General features: G+C 45.4%; 1 protein-coding gene across 6 annotated transcripts in view; it reads left to right on the top strand.

Moving 5' to 3' along the window:
• The first annotated feature begins 8,285 nt into the window (after window positions 1–8,285).
• The window catches only part of DDX6 (DEAD-box helicase 6), a 44,254-nt gene continuing 33,916 nt past the window's right edge, over window positions 8,286–18,623 (top strand). The window contains exons 1-2 of one of the 6 annotated variants that reach the window (XM_054662764.2): window positions 8,286–8,648; window positions 13,674–14,140. In XM_054662764.2, the coding sequence (XP_054518739.1) occupies window positions 13,941–14,140 (200 nt within the window). In that variant the 5' untranslated portion in view covers window positions 8,286–8,648; window positions 13,674–13,940. Of the gene's footprint in view, window positions 8,649–8,850; window positions 9,112–9,185; window positions 9,355–10,054; window positions 10,606–13,673; window positions 14,141–18,623 lie in introns of those variants that run through there. The other 5 variants (XM_054662765.2, XM_016922100.4, XM_016922101.4 and 2 more) reach the window with 5 other exon arrangements.

Genomic DNA, 18,623 nt, shown 5'->3' with positions numbered 1-18,623 from the left:
TCCGTCTCAAAAAATAAATAAATTTAAAACAAAAAATACAAAAATTAGCTGGGCATGGTGGCACGCGCCTGTAGTCCTAGCTACTCGGGAGGGTAAGGCAGAAGAATCGCTTGAACTCAGGAGGCAGAGGTTGCAGTGAGCCAAGATCATGCCACTGCACTCCAGCCTGGGCGACAGAGCGAGACTCTGTCTCAAAAAATAATAATAATTAATTAATTAAAATAAAATAAAATTTAAAAATTAGCCAGGCATGGTGGTGCCTGCCTGTGGTTCCAGCTACTTGGCAAGTTGGGGTGAGAGGATAGCTTCAGTCCCAGAGATTGAGGCTGCAGTGAGCCGTGATTGTGCCACTGCATTCCAGCCTGGGCAACAGAGCAAGACCTTGTCTCAAAAAAAAAAAAAAAGAAAGAAAGAAAGAAAGATGAACATGACTTTGTTCCTGTCCTCAGTGAGCTTAGAAATAACACATCTTTACAAATGGGTATGATACAAGACTATAAATCCAGTGATTATATAATTTATTGTCCCAATTGGGATAGTTCTGAGGATAAACAGGAGCACTAATAATAATTACCCTAGAAAATCCCAGTGTGTTCTGAAGAAATCTGATTTTATCACCTTAGCAATGAGCAAGCTCAAAGTGATGGGAGCACAAGGAGCACTGGGATGAATCAGCAAAGCTCAATGGTAGAAGTGGATTTGAGTTGGGCTTGCTGTTGGGGAGGGCATAAGCAATCAACATGTAAACAAAATAATTTCAGATCATTTAATGGGGTACAGAGTGAGGGAGAGGGGCACTACTTTAATATCATCAGGGAAGGCAACTAGGAGGAGGTAACATTTAAGCTGAAACAAATTATGAGAAGAACCAAGAAATTCAAAGATAAAAATATCACAAGATCTGTCTTATCCCAGCAATGATCAGAAGGTCAGATCACTCATGGGGTTTGGGGCAAGGAGGTCCCAAGGGCCTCCTACTTATTCTGAAGAGAGATGAGGGATCGAAATGTTATCCAGTAGTTAATGGAGAATTATGAAAGACTCTTCAACAGAATAGTGATCTGACTGGGAACACTACTCTGGCATTACTGTACAGGATGGGTTAGAGAGGAAAAGAGGTTGAAGCAGGAAGTCCAGTAAATAGTCTAAGCAAAAGAAAAAAACCCTGGGTTGAGACAGTGGCAGTAGTCAAGGAGAAGCAGAGATGGAAGTGATATCCCAGAGCAAGAATGGCCAAGATTTTGCAACGGATGTCACCTAACATAGCGCCTGTCCCTGGGAGCCCTTCAGTGAATACTTGTTCTTCCCTCTTCTCTCATTCAACCTGGAACCAGAGTGAGGGAAGATTGTTTTTGTTTGTTGTTTAGAATGGAGAAAAACTTGGGAACAAATCCAGGTTGAGAGGAAGAAGCAACAGAGAGAGAAACATTTAATAATATTAAAAATACAAAGGAAAGGAGGTAATCAATGGAATATTTTACTTTAAAAAAGGATAGATTAGCCTTACATAGGAGGTGTGATGCTCTATCTTCCAAGAAAGGAACAAAATGAAGTTTGTCAGGGAGGGAGGTGGAAAGTTTATGAAGCTTCTGTGGATTTATGAAGGTGGAAAGTTTATGAAGCTTCTATTTGATTTGAAGGTAAGCTTATGGATAGAAGAAAAGATGTGGAATGCTGTAGTAGGAAATAATTGTCCTTGAAGAACAATTAAGTGGTTCTCATTCCTGGCTGGACATTAGGATCATCCAGGGAGCCTTAACACACAAAAAAAATGACGCTGGACCCCAGCCCCAAGGATTCTGATTTAATTCTCCTGGGATGGGGCCCAGGCACTAGTGGTTTCATAAGCGCCTCTGTTGACTCTAATGAGCATCCACAATTGAGAACCAGCAGTAAAGGGTTTGTGGAGCAGCAGAAAGGGCTCAGCTGAGGTTCAGAAGCAAGAATTTATTGTTGAACCAATCAGCCTGGTTACAGGGCTCCCTCCAGCATCAACATTCCTGGAGCAGAGGCTGTGAAATTAGAGTGTGGCACTTGTTTATTAAGGTTGGTAGGGCACAAAGCTGAAGAGCTGAGAGACAATAGAGGCTAGGGAAATAGAATTGAATTGGCCAACCTCAGGCTGTAATCCGATAGAATAAGAAGAGGTTCAGACAAAAGTCAACAAAATAACAATAGCAACACCAACTAATTTTTTTGAGTAGTTGGCCATTTGCCAACTACTAAAATAAGTGATTTATTTCATTCACTTACCCTCATGACACTCTAGGTCCTATTATCCCCATCTTATCCACTTTATTGTTTCATTTTTCGTACAGACAGAATTTCTGTCTGTCGCCCAGGCTGGAGTGCAGTAGCACAATCATAACTCACTGCAGCCTTGAACTCCTGGGCTCAAGGAATTCTCCTACTTCAGCCTCCTGAATAGCTAGGACAATAGGTGCACGCCACCCTGCCCAGCTTATTTTTTGTAGAGGCGGGATGTCAATATGTTGCCCCGGCTGACCTTGAACTCCTGGCCTCAAGTGATTCTTCTGCCTGGGCCTCTGAAGTGCTGAGATTACAGGCCTGACCCACGTGCTGGCCACTTTTTACCCATTTTATAAATGGGAAAATTGAGGTTCAGAAGTTAAGAAATGGCCAGGTGCGGCGGCTCACGCCTGTAATCCTAGCACTTTGGGAAGCCAAGGAGGGTGGATCATTTGAGGTCAGGAGTTTGAGACCAGCTTGGTCAAAATGGTGAAACACCATCTCTACTAAAAACACAAAAATTAGCCGGGTGTGGTGGCACACACCTGTAGTCCCAGCTACTTGGGAGGCTGAGGCAGGAGAATCACTAGAACCTGGGAGGCAGAAGTTGCAGTGAGCCAAGATCACACCACCGCACTCCAGCCCGGGCAACACAGCGAGACTCTGTCTCAAAAAAAAAAAAAAAAAAAAAAAAAGAGTTGAGAAATGTTTCCACATTTATGGAGTAATAGCTAATAAGTGGCAGAACTGGGATTATGAACCTAAATGTGTCTGACTCCAGAGCCTGAGCCCTGGTTGCACAGTAGCAAAGGAATGGGAAGAGGATAGGGGCTTGTGGTAATATATCTAGGATTCTGAGTGAGATTTAGATAGACCCAGAGGAAAGGAGATGAGAGGGTTTCTAAGGGAAACAATCAGAGGTGAGGGAATGTAACCTCTCAGGAGACCAGAGCAGCAAATGTATGGGGGAAGGAAGAGTAGGAAATCCGACTGGGTAGGCATATTGGCAGTCTCAGTCAGTCTATGGAGTGTAGACTAGATGTAGTAAAAGGAAACTGGGAGCCACTGAGGGGGTAGTTTACGGTGTGGAGATATGATAAAAAGTAGTCTTTAAAATTCATCAGGCAGATGAAAAGCAAGGGGGGTCACTGAGAAGATCTCTGCACTGAAATACTTTTGTCTTCCTTTGTTCCTTCCTTGTCCTGGTAGCCACAGATGTTACACAATCCAACCATGGCACTCAGGACAGAAGACATTGCCCATTCTTTAGCTATAAATTACATTCCCAGGGCCCAAACCTACAATCACAGTTGTATTTTCAAGAATCAGTAAAAGTCTCTGCAGATTGACTAGTGGCAGGAAACCAGGGCTGGACACTTAATGATTGTTCAGACTCCTGTCGCTACCCCTGCACAGAAGGTTGTCAGAAGCAGAATCTTGTCACAGGTTCTTGGGCACAAAGGGGGCAGATTACACAAACCAACATCAGGCAGTTCAACAAGATCGCCATAGTGTGAACCCCCATCAGTGTTATTCCTCGGCAACTGCCCCTGAACTAACTTGGAAAATACCCAAGGAGAACAAGGTATCTTAGATGAGGACGATGTCAGTTCTTTCTTGATCTCAGTAAGTCAAAGTAAATTTATACCTAAATAGCTGTTTTCCAGATTTCAGTGTCTTCCAGCCACACATATTTTCTTTTTCTCTTTTCTTTTCTTTTTTTCTTTTTGAGACGGAGTCTCGTTCTGTTGCCCAGGCTGAAGTGCAGTGGCGTGATCTTGGCTCACTGCGACCTCCGCCTCCCGGGTTCAAGCAATTCTCCTGCCTAAGCCTCCCTAGTAGCTGGGACTACAGGTGCATGCCACCACGCCCAGCTAATTTTTTGTATTTTTAGTAGGGACAGGGTTTCACCATGTTAGTCAGGCTGGTCTTGATCTCCTGACCTCGTGATCCGCCTGCCTCGGCCTCCCAAAGTGCTGGGATTACAGGCGTGAGCCACTGTGCCCGGCCCAGCCACACATTATTTTCAAATTAATAAATAAGTTAAAATTGCTGGCATGCAGTCATCTTAGCGAAACTGAAGAGTCAAAATGAATAGCTAGAATTCTCTGGGTGATGACCAGAACATATACCATGCTGAGTCCCGATGTGGCCGAAGGACACCGTGAGCTGAGCCAGCTAGCTAGCTTGGTTGTGGTGTGCTGGGAATGAGGGTTATGTTATCTGTGAAAGAGAATACAAATTCTGCAAAGTAAACCTGGCAGTTTGGGGAAAATGTGTTTAACTCACCCACTTCCCTCCTCATTTGTACTATTGCTTTCCTACACTTTTTTTTTTTTTTTTTTTGAGACAGAGTCTTACTCTGTCACCCAGGTTGGAGTGCAGTGGTGCAATCTCAGCTCACTGCAACCTCTGCCTCCTGGGTTCAAGCAATTCTCCGCCACAGCCTCCCAAGTAGCTGGGATTACAGGTGCATGCTGCCACACCCGGCTAATTTTTGTATTTTTAGTAGAGATGGGGTTTTACCATGTTGGCCAGGCTGGTCTCGAACTCCTGACCTCATGTGATCCGCCCACCTTGGCCTCCCAAAGTGCTGGGATTACAGGTGTGAGCCACCGCGCTGGCCAACTTTCCTACTTTTCAATTTGAGTTTACTCAGGGGTTGGAACATTTATTCCAACAAAATGTGCCTGATGTAACCTCTCAGTGATTAAGCACGCCTGCTTAGTATGCATCAACTTCAGCGCAGTATGTGCACCTCTCTGAGGACATCTCTACTAAGCCCTCAGTGACTGATGCTGCTTCACTTTCTTCAGGTGTATAAATTGAAAAGGCAATTTTTACCTGCTATGAAGTCCCAAGAAAACGGGACTTGGCTCCTTGGGCATATTAGCCTTTAGTCTTGTTAGTGATGATCAGATGTTGCTTGAGCATATTTGGAAAATAACTTTGTATGTTGAAATTTTGGAAAATCAAAGTATTATACTGCAAATCACTTGAAAGAGGGCAAATACCAAACGGTAAAGCTTAGCCAGTTGTGATATAATCATTTCACTGAAGATATGAGATAGGTAAAATTTTTTTCTTCTAGGTAATGAACACATTTGATTGTAATTTGAGTTAAAGTATTATAGTCCCTTTAAAAAAAAAAAGCCCAGAATGTTAAAAGTGTGAACTCCATTTCAGCAAGTTGAAAACATTTGAGTGTTTAAGATATTATCACAGGTCTGCGTATTCCAGGTTCAACTTACTAGGAATTCTGGATTCTAAGTATTTTAAATTGAAGTTAAAGTGAAATCAAGTGTAAATTAATCTGATTTTTTTTTCGTTCTGGTTATTTTTAGGTAAATAAATGAGGTCAGGATGTGAGACTGGCGAATAATATTTGCTGAGATAACCCATTACTGTGATTGAATTCCAGGAGGAAATTGAAGAGGGGTGATGACGCAAAGGTGAATACAGACAACATGAAAACGGCTAATACATGTTGGGAAACTTTTTTTTTCAATTCTTTTTCTTTTCTTTTTTTTTTTTGAGACGGAGTTTTGCTCTTGTTGCCCAGGCTGGAGTGCAATGGCACGATCTTGGCTCACTGCAACCTCCGCCTCCCCAGGTTCAAGGGATTCTCCTGCCTCAGCCTCCCAAGTAGCTGGGATTACAGGCACCTGCCACCACACCCAGCTATTTTTTTTTTCTTTCTTTTTTTTTTTTTTTAGTAGAGACGGGGTTTCACCATGTTGGCTAGGCTGGTCTCGAACTCCTGACCTCAGTCGACCCACCTGCCTCGGCCTCCCAAAGTGCTGGGATTACAGGCGTGAGCCACCGTGCCCAGCCCAAGTGAAAAACTCTTTACCACAATTAATAGGTGAGTTCATTAGGGATGATAGCACACCCTTCAGAAACCGTATTTACTACAGATCTCCCACAACTATCACACTCAATACTAAAAGGCCAGAGGATTGGATTCATATAACTTTTTTAAAAGTACACATATATTTTATAAATATAAGGATATTATTTGCACTAGCAAACAATTTATCTGTATTCCTAGTGTCATACAAATGATTCTTGCAAATCTGTTTTAACTAGGGAGAAAACAATGTATTGAGATAGTTGGACTAGACCTATCTACCACTAACACTAAACTTGGAAGAAAAGATCCAATAGTTCATAGCTTAATTCTAAACCATCTATGCTTCTCACTTGAAAACAGAGAAGGGCTGATGTAAATGAGTTGTGAGGGTATCTGACTACCTTAAAAGCAGAATATTTGAAGGTTTTAGCCCTGGAAGGATTCCTAGGTGAGAAGGGGGCACCTATTTCATATTCTACTTTTGGTTGCCTCCTTGCTTTTGTTTTGTGACCTCAACCAGACTCCTTGTGTAGGTTACAATTTATTTGTGGATGTGAACCCGGGCTCCTTTTGTAGGTTATAGTTTATTTGTGGGTGTGAACCCCCTTCCTTTGCCTGGTTCAATTTCTTCAGTGGTTTAGGAAAGAGACCCCTCCAAGCAGTGGCCTGTTTTAAATCCGTAGGCCTCTCTTCCTACCACTCACTTCTTGGCCCAACCCCCCTTCACATTCCTCTGCTTGGGAAGATATTGGGGCAAAAAAGGCCTCATACATTTTTTATTAAGAAACCATTTTCTCTCTAGGATGGGCACAAGGTGCAGGGCTATTTCCTTACATTAGTAGGTATTTTAAAACCTGGGCTGGAGACGCCATGCTGTAAATTTAAAATAAAAAAAAAAAAGTAAGGCGAACCTTCTTTTTAACCTTAAGAATAGTCTTCACTATTCTCCACCACCTTCCCACCGGCTGTGTAGAAATAACGACCACCAAATGAGAATAGGCTATTTACTCAGAGCTGGCAAGAGTCAGCCGCGACCCATCACTTGATTTAATAGACTCATAGGCAAGCAGGGGAGTGGAAAAGCTTTACATATACTGAAAAAAGGGAGAAACTTCAGGTTGGCTCTGATTGGAGGATGTTGGCATCGGGAAGTTGGAGGAGGGCTAACTAGAAGCAGGGCTTCTTACGCGATTGGTGTGAGGAGCACATTTGGCTTTCTCTGATTGGCCCAGAGCTGGAAGCAGGGGCAAGAAATAGGGAAGCTGCCGGTTAAAGATCAAGTCCTGACCCTTCTGGGTAGGAGGTCATGGGTAGGTTTGGCCATTCTTTGTATATTCAGTCTCTCAATTGGGTGAGACTTAGATTTTGTTTCTCTTGACCTAGCTAGCTTTTAGCTCCAAAGTTTTGTTTAACTTGGAAGAAGACAGCAGTTCTATTATTTCTGTCAAGGATAAACACAGACATTGGGATCTGAAAAGTAATTATGGGAACATACATAAAGATCTTCATAGTGAGGGTCAGGCAGGAGAGTCACCCTCTGCCTTAAGCTTCTCCATTTCCTTACTGAATTCCTATTTCTATTATAACTGACGCTTCACTAGCTTCCCTCCCTTTAGTGGAGGGCCCGGCCTCCTCCGCCCCTACTTTCTTCAGTCTTGCCCTTCGAGGGCAGGAGAAGACGGTTGCGCCCTACTAACTCTTCACCTTACAGTCCAGCTTCTCCCCCCACCACCCCGGTGCGCTCTCTCGGTTTGCTACCCTCTCTACCAGGCCTCCCCACTCCACCTGCGCAACGCCCCCAGCTCCCTGCTCTCCGGAGTAATCCCCCTCAGTCGCACTCTCACAGCCCGGCCCCTGCCCCCGCCTCACCCCCAGTTGTGCCTTCACCTCCCGGTTCCTCCCCGACAGGTCCCCCAAGATACGCCCTCACAGTCCGGTCCCCCGCTGTCCTCTCCCGGCGCAGCTCAAGTCCGGTGCCTTCCCCCCGCAGACCCCCGATGCGCACCCTCAAGCTCGGTGCCTCTGCCCCCCCGCAGGGGCGCCCTCAAGCCTGGTACCCTTCACATGAGAGCCCCCCGGGCGCACCCTCAAGCTCGGTGTACCCCCCCATACCACCCGCAGGCGCGCCCTCATGCCCGGAGACTTCCCCCGCCCAGGTGCACCCTCAAGCCCGGTGCCTTCCCCCACAACCAGCCCCGCCAGGCGCACCCTCAAGCCCGGAGCCTACCCCCCGCCAGGCGCGCCCTACAGGCCCGCCCCGTCCCACCGCGCAGCGCCCCCCGCGCGCTCTCTGGAGTCCTCCCTCCTGCCTGGTGCGGCCTCCGGGCCCGGTCGGCCCCCCTTCCGGCCCCCACACTCAGACGCGCGCCCGGCGTCTCCGGGCCGCTAGTTCCGCGCCTTCCTGCATGGAGGCGCGCCCCGAGAGGCTCGGACGCGGCCCCTTAGGCCCGGCATCAGCCTCCCCGGCCAGCAGGAGGAGTCAGGTCAGCTTCCTGTCCCCGAGCAGCTGCCCGGGGGCCAGTTTTCAAAACATATCCTTAGTCAGGTAATAAAGAGATGTTCCTCTGGTCTCAACTCCCGATTTTTACTTTGGACGGGCGAAGGCAGGGCTACCCTTGCCAGCCACCATTTCTCAATCACGTCGCGGCTGTGGAAAAGCAGCCGTCCTGTCCCTTCAAAAAGGAACTCGTATTTCCCCCTCGAACTTTTCTCGTCGGTGTGAGAGAAGGGCCCTCCATTTTCTCCTCAGGAAGCTTTCGCGGCCCGGCTTCCTCTCACCACCAGGCCAGGAAGGCAGTGACGCCGCGGCGAATATAGCCGCGGCGGCCGAGGTTTCGCCATCTTGAGTGGAGGAGGAGCCGCGGTCGCCGCCATGCGGAGAGGCAGGGAAAGAGGGAGGAGGAGGCGGCGGGCGGGCGAACGGGCGAGCGAGGGAGGGGGCAGAGGAGCCGAGTTAGCTCAGCCAGGCGGCGACTTCGGCGGCGCCACGAGAGCGGGCAGCGGAGGAGGTAGGGCTGGACAGCCGGGGGAGCCGGCGGCTCGAGCGGCTGGCCTGCGCGCCCCTCGGAGCGGGGCGGGGGCGGGGGCGAGAGGAGGCCGTAGCGAGAGGGCTGGGTGGGGGCGGGCGGAGGTTTCCGAGGAGGAAGGAGCGTCCGCCATTTTGGGAGCTTCGAGTCAACAATAAAGGACCGAGGGTGCCGAGCGGGAGTGGCCTCGTTGGTAGGACACGGGCCCGAGTCGCGAGGCTTGGGGTGAGGTGGTGGGGTCGAGGTCAGCGGTGCTTTGGGGGCTGTAGGGAGCCCCCCGGGCCGGCTCTGGGGGACTCTCGGGCGGAGGCCTAACGCCTGGCCGGGCCTGGGGAGGAAGGCGGTCGGCAGCTGTGTGGGGTGGGAGCGCCTGAGAGGAGGCGAATATAGGAATGTGGTGCGCAGCAGGGTCGGCAGGAGGAACAGGCTAAGTACTCGGAGTAGCTTTATCGAAGATGAGGGAATATGAGGCGGAAGGGGGCGGCAAGGACTTAGGGGGATGATGGTGGAGGTTATAGGGTACGAGGCGGCCCTATAGGGGGCGGCAGGGACATGCTGTATTGGAGGGCTCGGTTTAGAAGCAAACCGGCCGCTGCTTGATTGCAGTAGGCCTTGCGGGTCAATAACAAGAGGGTGTTTATGGAGCCCCCGACTCTTGGAGGAAAGGAGGGGGATTTCTGGTTTAGGGGGTCCATTTGGGGCCTCCTTGGGGGAGTCCCTATTGTTTGCTACTGGTGGAGCTGGTTGCTGGCTCATATTGCGCAGATAGGATTGCAGAGCCCCAACCTTTTGTGTTTATGGTCAGAAGTGTGTGTGTTTGGGGCGGGGTGCGGGGGGGGCAAGAAATTTCCCTTCAGTTACGGGGTTCCAGTCATTAGTCAATGACTCTTTCCTGTATCTCTCTCCTTTCTCTTCCTCAGCCCCCATTTCCCTTCAGAATAAAACCCAGTCACTCCAACTTGCAGGCAAAGCTAGAAAAACTGCGCTGCATTTGCAAACAAAAGCTCTTGTTGGCGATGACGATACTGTTTTGGGTGTGAAACTGTCAATTGCTAACTACGATCTGTGAAGTGCTGTAATTAACTCCGCTAGGGGCTCCTCCCAACTAGTCTACGTTTCTTGTTGTTTGTTTTTTGTTTTTTGTTTTTTTTGAAAATGTAGAAAGATAACTTGCAAATCTAAATTGGGAAGGGGTAAGAGGAATATTTCCTTCTCTGAGAAAAAGCTGCAGTGCAGGTTTCAGTTTAAGAAGGGAGCAGTTATCACATAGTCTCATTTTGGATTTAAGGATATAGGAGGTCTTACTGTGCATGATGGACAGTAATGATGATATCGTTCGGTCTTTAGAGGTTGCCCTTTTCATCCTCTTAGTGCTCTGCAAACAGCTAAGTCTCTGTGTGAACTGCGTGATATCGCTGATCATAATATAAAACCGTCAGTACAAGAAAGTAGCTGTTAACCATATCTGCTTAAGAGGTCAGTTAGAGTCTGAAGTAAACAACTTTGTGTATGTGATAATCAGGATTTGCTTGTGAGCAACTTGTTCATTTTTTTTTAAGGAAGGCATAATCAAGGAGCATTTTCTTCATAAATGTTGAGATCTGTTGACTTTAAAATTTTGAGTTTCACATGCCTTGGTGTATGGCAGAAAGAATCAGCACTCGTAAGCTAGTGTATTTTATGTAAGAAATGTAACGGGGTTGCTGGGAGCGGTGGCTCACACCTGTAATCCCAGCACTTTGGGAGGCCAAGACAGGCGGATCAGCTGAGGTCAGGAGTTCGATACTAGCCTGGCCAACATGGCAAAACCCCGTCTCTACTAAAAATAGAAAAAATTTAGCTGCGCGTGGTGGCAGGCGCCTGTAATCCCAGCTACTCGGGAGGCTGAGACAGGGGAATCGCTTGAACCCAGGAGGCGGCGGTTGCAGTGAGCCAAGATTGTGCCACTGCACTCCAACCTGGGCGACAGAGCGAGACTCCGCCTCAAAAAAAAAAAAAAAAGTGTAACGGGGTTAAATCAAAAGCCAACAGAGTAGGGCTTTGTTTTCGTGTCTTTGTATGTTTTTATTAACTACAATTAAAAGTAAGATTTCAGCCGGGCACGGTGGCTCTCGCCTGTAATCCTAGCACTTTAGGAGGCTAAGGCGGGCAGATCATTTGAGGGTTAGGAGTCCAAGACCAGCCTGGCCAACTTGATAACACCCCGTGTCTACTGAAAAATACAGAAATTAGCCAGACCTGTAATCCCACCAAGCTACTTGGGAGGCTAAGGCATGAGGATCGCTTGAACCTGCGTGGTGGAGGTTGCAGTGAGCTGAGATCGGGCTACTGCACTCCACTCTGGGCAATAGAGTGAGACTCTGTCTCAAAAATAATAGGCCGGGCGTGGTGGCTTACGCCTGTAATCCCAGCACTTTGGGAGGCCGAGGCGGGCGGATCACCTGAGCTCAGTTGTTCAAGACCAGCCTGGCCAACATGTCGAAACCCCGTCTTTACTAAAAATACAAAAATTAGCTGGGCATGGTGGCGCATGCCCGTAATCCCAGCTACTCAGGAGGCTGAGGCAGGAGAATGGCGTGAACCCAGGAGGCGGAGCTTGCAGTGAGCTGAGAGCGCGCCATTGCACTCCAGCCTGGGTGACAGTGCAAGATTCTGTCTCAAAAAATACAATAAAAGATAAAAGTAAGATTTCCATTTACGGGATAATTTTAAAATGAGGTTGACTAGTTTTGTGGTTTTTTTTTTTTTTTTTTTTTTTAAACAGAGTTTTGCTCTTGTTGCCCAGGCTGGAGTACAGTGGCGTGATCTGGACTCACTGCAGCCTCCACCTCCTGGGTTCAAGTGATTCTGCTGCCTCAGCCTCCTAAGTAGCTGAGATTACAGGGCCACCACGCCCAGTTAATTTTTGTATTTTAGTGGAACGGAGTTTCACCATGTTGGTCAGGTGGTCTTGAACTCCTGACCTCAGGTGATCCACCAGTCTTGGCCTCCCAAAGTGTTGGGATTACAGGCGTGAGCTACCGTGCCCCTCCTACCAGTTCTTTTTTTTTTTTTTTTAAACTATTAATTAGCTTTACTACTCTGGATTTCTTGGAAAGTTTTCTTAAAATTACTAGTGTGTTTAGTCTTCCGCAGATTTTTTAACAGGAATTTTCCTGTTTTTTTAAATTTAAAATTAGAATAGTTATTAGCTAAGTTTGTTATAAATGAATAAAATTATTAGAGTCATCTTGTTTTTGTCAATTTCAAAATAAAAATTCATTTATACAAAATTTGTGTATATCACCTGTCCTTGGGATCATTACTTGCTGGATACATTATGGCAGAAATACACTATTCTCTTGACTGCTTCATTTATTGTTTTAAAGGACAAAAAGGAAAAAAGAAAATACATTTTTCTTCTTAAAGTTTTTTGTTGCTGCTTTTTGAGACAAGGTCTCTGTCACCTGGCTCACTGCAGCCTCCGTCTGCCAGGTTCAAGCGATTCTCGTGCTTCAGCCTCCCAAGTAGCTGGGACTCCATTACAGGTGTGCACCACCATGCCCGGCTAAATTTTGTTTTTCGTTTGTTTTTTTCTTGTTTGTTTTTGTTTTTGAGACGGAGTCTGGCTCTGTCGCTGAGGCTGGAGTGCAGTGGCACAATCTTGGCTCACTGCAACCTCCGCCTCCTGGGTTCAAGCAGTTCTCTGCCTCAGCCTCCCAAGTAGCTGGAATTACAGGCGCTCGCCACCACGCTTGGCTAATTTTTGTATTTTTAGTAGAGACAGGGTTTCACCATCTTGGCCAGGCTGATCCTGAACTCCTGACCTCATGATCCACCTTCCTCGGCCTCCCAAAGTGCTGGGATTACAGGCATGAGCCACCGCACCCGGCCTAAATTTTGTATTTTTAGTAGAGATGGGGTTTCACTATGTTGTCCAGGCTGGTCTCTAACTCCTGACCTCAAGTGATAGCCCGCATTGGCCTCTCAAAGTGCTGCGATTACAGGCCTGAGCCACCAGCACCCAGCCCATAAAGTTTAATAGTTGAAATTCGTAAGGGCACAAAGGTGTTTTTTTCTGGAAGTGTGAAGTTCAAGTCAAAAGCTCACTTAAATCTATAAGGACTCTCGGTTGCTGTTACAAGTAGAAGAAAATTAATGAATTGTCTTGTTTAAATTGTGTGATACTTCAGTGAGTTGTAATGCAATTAAGTATAATGAATCACTGGCTTTTAGAGATGTCAGAGACTTAGAGAATTCATGGGGAGGAAACTGAAGAGAAGAGATTATCATTAACAAGTAGTGCTAATTTACTAGTCTCTTTCTACTTAATCTCTGGATTGCTTTGAATTAACAATTTTAAATGTTTGATATTGGCCTCATTGTGTTTTTGAGATAGTTCAAAGTTGTGTCTATCCTAGCTTGGCTCGTGATTTGGTCTAAGTGTAGCTGTATTATTAATTCTTTAATATAAAAGATGAGAGTTCTTTTAAAGGGGTTCTTTTAAAAAGGAAACAAAGTTTTTCTGTTGTGTTTGCTAATTTAATTTTGTTTGTTTGTTTCAGATTGACGTGAGTGAATTCAGATATAACTCAAGCTTGTTAGAGGGCTTTTTAAAAATAAAAAGTTGATTCCGTGCAAGAGAGCAAGTTACTGCTGCTTACCGTTCAGAGACTTACAGGTGCTTGCCTGCATTGCAATAAAGGACTCATTTATTGAGCAAGACTTATATTTATCTCTTCATTTTGGAGAGCCTAATAAACTGTTATTACAGTTTCTCTACTGACTTTCAAAAGTTTTGAAGTTTGAAAGACCTTTGCAATTAAAACAGCATGAGCACGGCCAGAACAGAGAACCCTGTTATAATGGGTCTGTCCAGTCAAAATGGTCAGCTGAGAGGCCCTGTGAAACCCACTGGTGGCCCTGGAGGAGGGGGCACACAGACACAGCAACAGATGAACCAGCTGAAAAACACCAACACAATCAATAATGGCACTCAGCAGCAAGCACAGAGTATGACCACCACTATTAAGTAAGTGTTAGAGTAAATAATAAACACTTGTGGGGAACCAAGATTTGTGTTACTTTGGTGTTGACTATTAATACTTATGCCTTAATTTAACCATTTTGACTCCAAATAGAGGACAGATGACTTTTGTTTTATGGCCAGTAGGTATTTGCAATAGAATAATATATTTCTGCCATAATTTGTTCAGCAAGTAGTCATCCTGAGGTCAGATGATACACACACATTTTGTATAAATGGTTTTTGGAAACATTTCTGGCTTTCATAATTAGTGTAAAAGTTATTAGCTTAGTTTGTTGTAAATGAATAAAATTATTAGTCATCTCATTTTTGTCAGTATAGTTTTTTTAGTGTTGTTACGACTGCACCTTACCCTAGTTAAACAGCAGATAAAGCCAACTTTACGTATTAAATTTAAAGACTCAGTCTGAGTCTTTAGAGTCTTTAAAGACTTGCCCAACCTTCTGAACTCCAAGCATTATTCACTCAGAAAATTTTCTCATAACTTTTTTTAGCTTATGGAACTTAGCTTTTTTACTTTAAAAAAAAAAAAAGTTGGCTGGTTGAGGTGACTCACGCCTGTAATCCCTGTACTTTGGGGAGGCCAATGTGGGAGGATCACTTGAGTCCAGGAGTTTGAGACCAGCCTAGGCAACATAATGAGACTCTGTCTCTACCCAAAAAAAAAATTTTTAATTTTTTTCCTCCTTTTACATATAAAAAGGGAACTAAGAATTTTGAACTCACAGAACACAGTTCTGAACAGTCTCAGAAACCTTTTGTTAACCTTAAAATTGAAGAGCCTCCTCTTACTAGAGGATATTTTTTCTTTTAAAGCTGAAAGTATGTAGGCTATTTGTTACTTTTAAGTGCATACTTTAAATTACAATATTTGAATGGTAACCATCACTTTAAAGATTCAGTTATAGGAAATTAACATTTAAGATTCTTGACTCCAGTTGATGTTTGGCTTTTGTTAAGAACTTGCCATATAGGGCCGGGTGCAGTGGCACACGCCTGTAATCCAAGCACATTGGGAGGCCAAGGTGGGCAGATCACCTGAGGTCCAGAGTTCGAGACCAGCCTGACAAACATGGAGAAACCCTGTCTCTACTAAAAATAAACCCCGTCTCTACTAAAAGTACAAAATTAGCTGGGCGTGGTGGCACATGCCCATAATGCTACTCGGGAGGCTGAGGCAGGAGAATCACTTAAACCTGGGAGGCGGAGGTTGCAGTGAGCCGAGATTGCACCATTACACTCCAGCTTGGGCAACAAGAGCGAAACTCCATCTCAAAAAAAAAAAAAGGCCAGGTGCGGTAGCTCACGCCTTTAATCCCAGCACTTTGGGAGGCTGAGGCAGGTAGATCACGAGGTCAAAAGTTTGAGGCCAGCCTGACCAACATGGTGAAACCCTGTCTTTACTAAAAATACAAAAATCAGCTGGGCGTGATGGCATGCCCCTGTAATCCCAGCTACTCAGGAGGCTGAGGCAGGAGAATCACTTGAAACCGAGAGGTGGAGGTTGCAGAGAGCCAAGATCGTGTCACTGCACTCCAGCCTGGGCAACAGAGAAATACTCCATCTCAAAAAAAAAAAAAAACTTGCCATATAAAATAATTTAACCCTGGGAATCTTTATAAGATGTTGACACTGGGTTACTGAACTGAGGTATATGTTTTATTACAACCTAGATCTTTTCACTTCCTACAGAAAAATAGCTTATACAAGCTACCAGACTGTCATATAGTTACCGTATGTGGTTCACTAGGACCTCTAAGAACTAATTTTCAGCAGAATTGGTTAGGTCATTGGGAGAATTGGTATTAGTGTATATTCCGTTATTTTTAAGGTGAATGCTTTAATTGGTATAGAAATGAATACTACTTCAGTTGTAGTTTGTCTTGGCAGAATGTAAGTAGGTTAGCAAAATTTAGACTATTTTTAATTTTTTTTATAACTTTTTTTTTTTTTTTTGAGACAGGGTCTCACTTTGTTGCCTAGGCTGGAGTATGGTGGCACGATCATGGCTCACTGCAGCCTCAACTTCCCAGGCTCAAGTGATCCTCCTGCCTCAGCCCTACAAATAGTGGGGACTACTGGCATGCACCAGTAGCGACGGGGTTTTGTCATGTTGCCCAGGCTGGTCTGGAACTCCTGAGCTGAAGTGATCTGCCCACCTCGACCTCTCACAGTGCTGGGATTACACATGTGAGCCACTGCGCCCAGCCTATTTTTAATTTTTTTTTTTTTTTTTTTTTTGAGATGGACTCTCACTCACTCTGTTGCCCAGGCTAGAGTGCAATGGTGTGATCTCGACTCACTGCAACCTGCACCTCCTGGGTTCAGTTCAAGCCATTCTCCTGCCTCTGCCTCCCAAGTAGCTGGGATTACAGGTGTCCACCATCACGTCTGGCTAATTTTTGTATTTTTAGTAGAGATGAGATTTCATCATGTTGGCCAGGCTAGGCTTGAATTCCTGACCTCAGGTGATCTGCCTGCCTTGGCCTCCCAGAGTGCTGGGATTACAGGCGTGAGCCACTGCACCTGGCCTATGAGAATATTTTCTATTTAAAAAATTCTGGGGCTGGATATGATGGCTCATGCCGTTCATCCCATCACTTTGGGAGGCTGAGGTGGGAAGATCACTTGAGGCCAGGAGTTTGAGACTAACCTGGGCAACATAGCAAGACCCTGTCTCTACAAATAATAAAGGCTGCAGTGAACTATGATCGCACCACTGCACTCAAGCCTGGGTGACAGGGTAAGACCCCATCTCAAAGAAATAAAAAATAAATTCTGATTTGGGGACAACAGTGGATTTTGATTTTTCTTTTCTGGTTTTCCTACGATTAATGGTTTCTTTTCAGTTCTGCGGTTCTTCAAATCTCATTTTCTCTGCCCTCTCTTCCATGAAGTCCTCTAGATCCCATCAAGTGTCTCAGAACACTTCTAATACTTAACCTCTGTCACTTACTTTCTCATTTTAAATAGTTTTTTCATCTCATAAGATTATAAATTTCTTGTGGTCAGGTTTTGCATTGTATCTTATGCATTATTATTCACTATTTTGTTGAATTCGACGGTATGTCAAACTGACATCAGAAACTTTGATGATACAGGCCTAGATGAAAGGCTTTAGTAGGCTGGGTGCGGTGGCTCACGCCTGTAATCCCAGCACTTTGGGAGGCCAAGGCAGGAGGATCACGAGGTCAGGAGTTCGAGACCAGCTGAATCCCCATCTCTACTAAAAATACAAAAACTAGCCGGGTGTAGTGGCAGGCTCCTGTAATCCCAGCTGCTCTGGAGGCTGAGGCAGGAGAATTGCTTGAACCCCGGGAGGTGGAGGTTGCAGTAAGCCGAGATCATGCCACTGCACTCTAGCCTGGGTGACATAGCAAGACTCCATCTCAGAAAAAAAAAAAAAAAAAGGCTTTAGTACAGTAGTAGTCTTGGAATTGGTAGCAAAAAGTTACCAATGTTAGAGTATGCATTATGTAGGACCTAGTTTTAAGTAAAATAAGTGGTCTTTCTTTCTGTGAATGGAGCATTTGAGATGTTTTGGGGACTCTGGTTATGTAAGAACAGCTGCAGTGAAGACTTTTTCAAAGATGTCACAGTTAAATACTTTGTCTGCAGATGTTCCCTGATCTTTTTTTTTTTTTTTTTTTTTAATGCTTTGAGTATTTATTACTTGAGGTTTTTACCTGGCCAAAAAGAGAGTTTATTTATATTCTCCTTGTTTTTATTCTCTTTCATGGTTTCTAGCATTTCCAATAAAAAAGAAAGATTAAGAGATGCTCATTGGCTAATACTGTGCTATTATTTTGCCAGGCACTGTGCTGAGTGCATTATATCAATTGTTTGATGTAACTGTTAACCTATTTTGTTTTATTTATTTATTTGGGACGGAGTCTTGCTCTGTCGCAGGATCTTGGCTCCCGGGTTCAAGCAATTCTCCTGCCTCAGCCTCTTGAGTAGCGGGGGTTACAGGCACATGCCACCATGCCTGGCTAATTTTTGTATTTTTGGTAGAGACTGGGTTTCACCATATCGGCCAGGCTACTCTCGAACTCCTGACCTCAGGTGATCCGCTTGCCTTGGCCTCCCAAAGTGTTGGGATTACAGGTGTGCGCCCACCTTATTTATTTTTGAGACAGAGTCTCCCTCTGTCACTTAGGCTGGAGTGCAGTGTCGTGAGCTTGGCTCACTGCAGTGTCCGCCTCCCAGGTTCAAGTGATTCCCCTGCCTCAGCCTCCCGAGTAGCTGGGACTACAGTTGTGTCCCACCATGCCTGGCTAATTTTTGTATTTTCAGGAGAGGTGGGGTTTCACCATATTGGCCAGGCTGGTCTCGAACTCCTGACCTCAAGTGATCCGCCCACCTTGGCCTCCCAAAGTGCTGGGATTACTGATGTGAGCCACCACGCCTGGCCTGTTAACCTATTTTAAAAATGAGAATAGCCTGCCATGGTGGCTCACACCTATAA

This window comes from Pan troglodytes, chromosome 9 (genome assembly GCF_028858775.2).
Source record: "Pan troglodytes isolate AG18354 chromosome 9, NHGRI_mPanTro3-v2.0_pri, whole genome shotgun sequence".
Lineage (NCBI taxonomy): Eukaryota > Metazoa > Chordata > Mammalia > Primates > Hominidae > Pan > Pan troglodytes.
This window is presented reverse-complemented; position numbering and strand designations above follow the sequence as displayed.